Source organism: Brassica oleracea, chromosome C3 (genome assembly GCF_000695525.1).
Source record: "Brassica oleracea var. oleracea cultivar TO1000 chromosome C3, BOL, whole genome shotgun sequence".
Lineage (NCBI taxonomy): Eukaryota > Viridiplantae > Streptophyta > Magnoliopsida > Brassicales > Brassicaceae > Brassica > Brassica oleracea.
This window is the reverse complement of record NC_027750.1, coordinates 57,707,736-57,710,785: the sequence shown is the minus strand read 5'-3', so window position 1 is coordinate 57,710,785 and position 3,050 is coordinate 57,707,736. Positions and strand designations below refer to the sequence as shown.

At 34.4% G+C, this 3,050-nt stretch overlaps 1 protein-coding gene across 1 annotated transcript; it reads left to right on the top strand.

Annotated features, from left to right (window-relative positions):
• The first annotated feature begins 794 nt into the window (after positions 1–794).
• On the top strand, positions 795–1,455 carry LOC106333539 (15.4 kDa class V heat shock protein-like). Its single transcript, XM_013771974.1, has 2 exons — positions 795–975; positions 1,063–1,455. The coding sequence occupies exons 1-2, from the start codon at positions 834–836 to the stop codon at positions 1,326–1,328; spliced, it is 408 nt and encodes a 135-aa protein (XP_013627428.1). The 5' UTR covers positions 795–833; the 3' UTR covers positions 1,329–1,455.
• Positions 1,456–3,050: the final 1,595 nt, after the last annotated feature.

The following is a 3,050-nucleotide window of genomic DNA, read 5'->3' as shown; positions in this document are numbered from 1 at the left end:
ATCTTTGTTATTTTATGTATTGTTGTTCACTATAAATACCATCACTCATCTCACTCTTTTGTACACCATAAACAAGAACAAGAGTTTATAATCAAAGAACCATTACATCTTTTTCTTCTTCCTTATAATAAACTCTCTCCCTTATACTAGTGTTATTTGCTTCCTACGGGTATCAAATTCTACTCTTATTTAAATTTCTCGATACTATAAATTATAAGTTATTTCTTAACACGTGTAAATTAATCAGTTAAATTGAGGTACTTGAGTAAGATTAACACTGAGATGGGTCCTGCAGTTTCTTTCTTCTGTTCCCTCCCGTCTTTGAAATTTTGAGTTTAATAAATATATAAAATATCTAGTCTATCTGCAACTTGCGAGGTTGAACCAAGTGAGTGGCTAAAAATATTTGAATGCAAAACAAATTTTTAATTATTATTGACAAGTAATACTAACCACTAAAATAATACTAGAAAGAAACTAAAATAATTATTTTTAAAAAACCATGTTATTAGTTAGTGGTCAGTGACTCTAATACTTTTATTATCCAATCAAATGCGCCTTATCAAAACTTCATAGTACAAGGCTACAAGCATTTTAGCAAGTATTTATTTTCCAAAAATATATATTAAAAAAATCACACTTCACTTCAGTCGACAAACTATTGCTTTTCTCTCTTCCTAATAATATCGTTTTTTCAGTGTTTTTATTTAATTTTCCTTTATGATCGACTTTTCAAGGCAGACAACAAGTTGCTCAACTAGTTCAAGTGGTGGCATCTATTTAGTATAAATAGGAACCAAAATTCAAAACTAACCAATTCACAAGAAAAGTAAATGGACTCTCAGACAATTCAACCGACACCATGGGAATGTGTTCAATCTTCTCAGTCTCTAAGTGACAACCAAACTCCTCAAGAGAATCGTATCCGTTGGTCTCAGTCTCCAGATTCTCACACTTTCTCTGTTGATCTTCCTGGTAATAACAACCTACAGTATATTCATTACAAACTTTGCATATTTATCATTTTTGCACATGTGTTGTGTTTTTCTTTTTCTTAATTAGGTTTGAGGAAGGAAGATATAAAAGTGGAGATCGAAGATTCAATATACTTAATCATACGAACGAAAACGACAGAGATATCGCAGGTTAGAAGTTTAAAGAGGAAATTCCGGTTACCGGAATCGATAGATATGATCGGAATATCAGCTAATTATGAAGACGGTGTGTTGACTGTGATTGTACCAAAGAGGGTTTTGCGAAGGAGAAGTTTCTTCATTGATCCTTCTGATGTTCCCCAAAGTCTTCACGTTCTTGCCAGAGCTGCTTAAAACAAGCTTTGTTTTTCCTTTTAATCTTTGCTTTTCAAAGTATGTTTTTTACGAGTATACTCTTTTTATTGCTACTTAACCGTTATGTGCAGTTTTATATATCAATAAAAATCCTAAGTTTGTTACATGTAATACATAGAATACATATATTGGTTTAATGTTATTAGACTCGGTCTATCTTTCCTTTTGATCTACTATTTCAGTACTTGTATTCACACTCTCATTTACATTTAATGAAGCTTTTCGAATTAGATCTAAACGAGTTTGCTAGATCTGAAAACATGATAATTAATGTTGTGATCCCCTCAATATCGGGCTTATTGGTCATGTAAACACAAACACAGAATTGCTTTTGAAAAAAGTTTGAGGCCTAATATCATGTTGGTGAACACTCAAACAGCATAAAAATGGCAAAGTTTGTTTTATGAAGTTAGTTAGGGAAAAGAATGGGACCAAATCCAACCTCCATTTCATTCATTCTTTAACCTAGTTGTGAGGCTTACTTAACAGTGAATACAAAGTGACTGTCTGCTTAACGCAGATTTTGAGCTATATCAAAAGCCGTGCCTCAGCCGGTTATTGAGACAGACGGATGAAATACTAGTCTTAAACATCCAATTTTTAAGAGAGTAGTATACATAAACTATATTGCTTACAAGTTACTGAGAACAAAATTCATTAATTTAATACTAAATTATTTATAACTGATATCTTATGAATTTGCATGATTTTAGTCATTCATTCTTGTACATTTTGATCACATAGATTAGGATTTGGTTATTTTTAGGTTGCATTTTGCATACATGAGTCTTTATTAGGGGCTGGAGTGTGCTATAGAATTTTTGGAGGTGTTTAGAGACATTTATGGTGCAAAATGGTGAAAGATGAACATGGATGGAGATCTTAAAGATATATTTTGAAGCCCATATTTTGGGAAGACATGGGAAATTGAGTTAGCTTTCTAATGAAAGTGGTTTCAAGTCATTTGGAGCTGTATTGGAGGAGTTATGATCGATTTACTAGAGGCATATCAACCCTGACGCGGGTTGGTCGACGCAGATTCGACAACCCGGGCGCATGGACCAAAAGCTGGACGAGGGGATGTACCGCGGGTAGTGTACCGCAGGTTAGCTTACCCGGGCGGCCTTACCAGAAGCTGGATGATGGGCTGACGCAGGTTGGCCGACGCGGGTTGTCGGCCATGATACCTACCCGGGTCGCGTCTTTACCTTGGCCGAAAATCAACATTTTTAAAGGGCATTTTAGACTTTTCTATGGAAACCATTAGGTTTTCCAAAGACCATATAAATACTCTTGTAATCCCCAAGTTGAGACTCATCTTCTTTTCTCTATAAGAACACACCTCTTTAAAGAAAATTTGGATTTTGAATCATTTTCCATCTATATTCTTTGTGTTTGTATGATTATCTTGCTCTCTAATCATGTTTAACCTTGAATCATCCATGGTTTTGGGGTTATTCATGTCTATTAGTGAGTAGACTAATCTTGGATTCATGGGCTAGGGTGATTAAGGGTGATTAGAGAAGATCTAGGGTATTTAGTGTTAGATTTCCTTGTTTACATGCTTGTTGAGGGTTCTCAATGCTATTTTACTCTTGATCATACTAAAATAGATCTCTAGGCATTTCCTGCCCACAAGGTGTATGATGAAATACCTGAACCAACTCTTCAATGCTTTTAGTTTGCTTTACCTAAGAGATT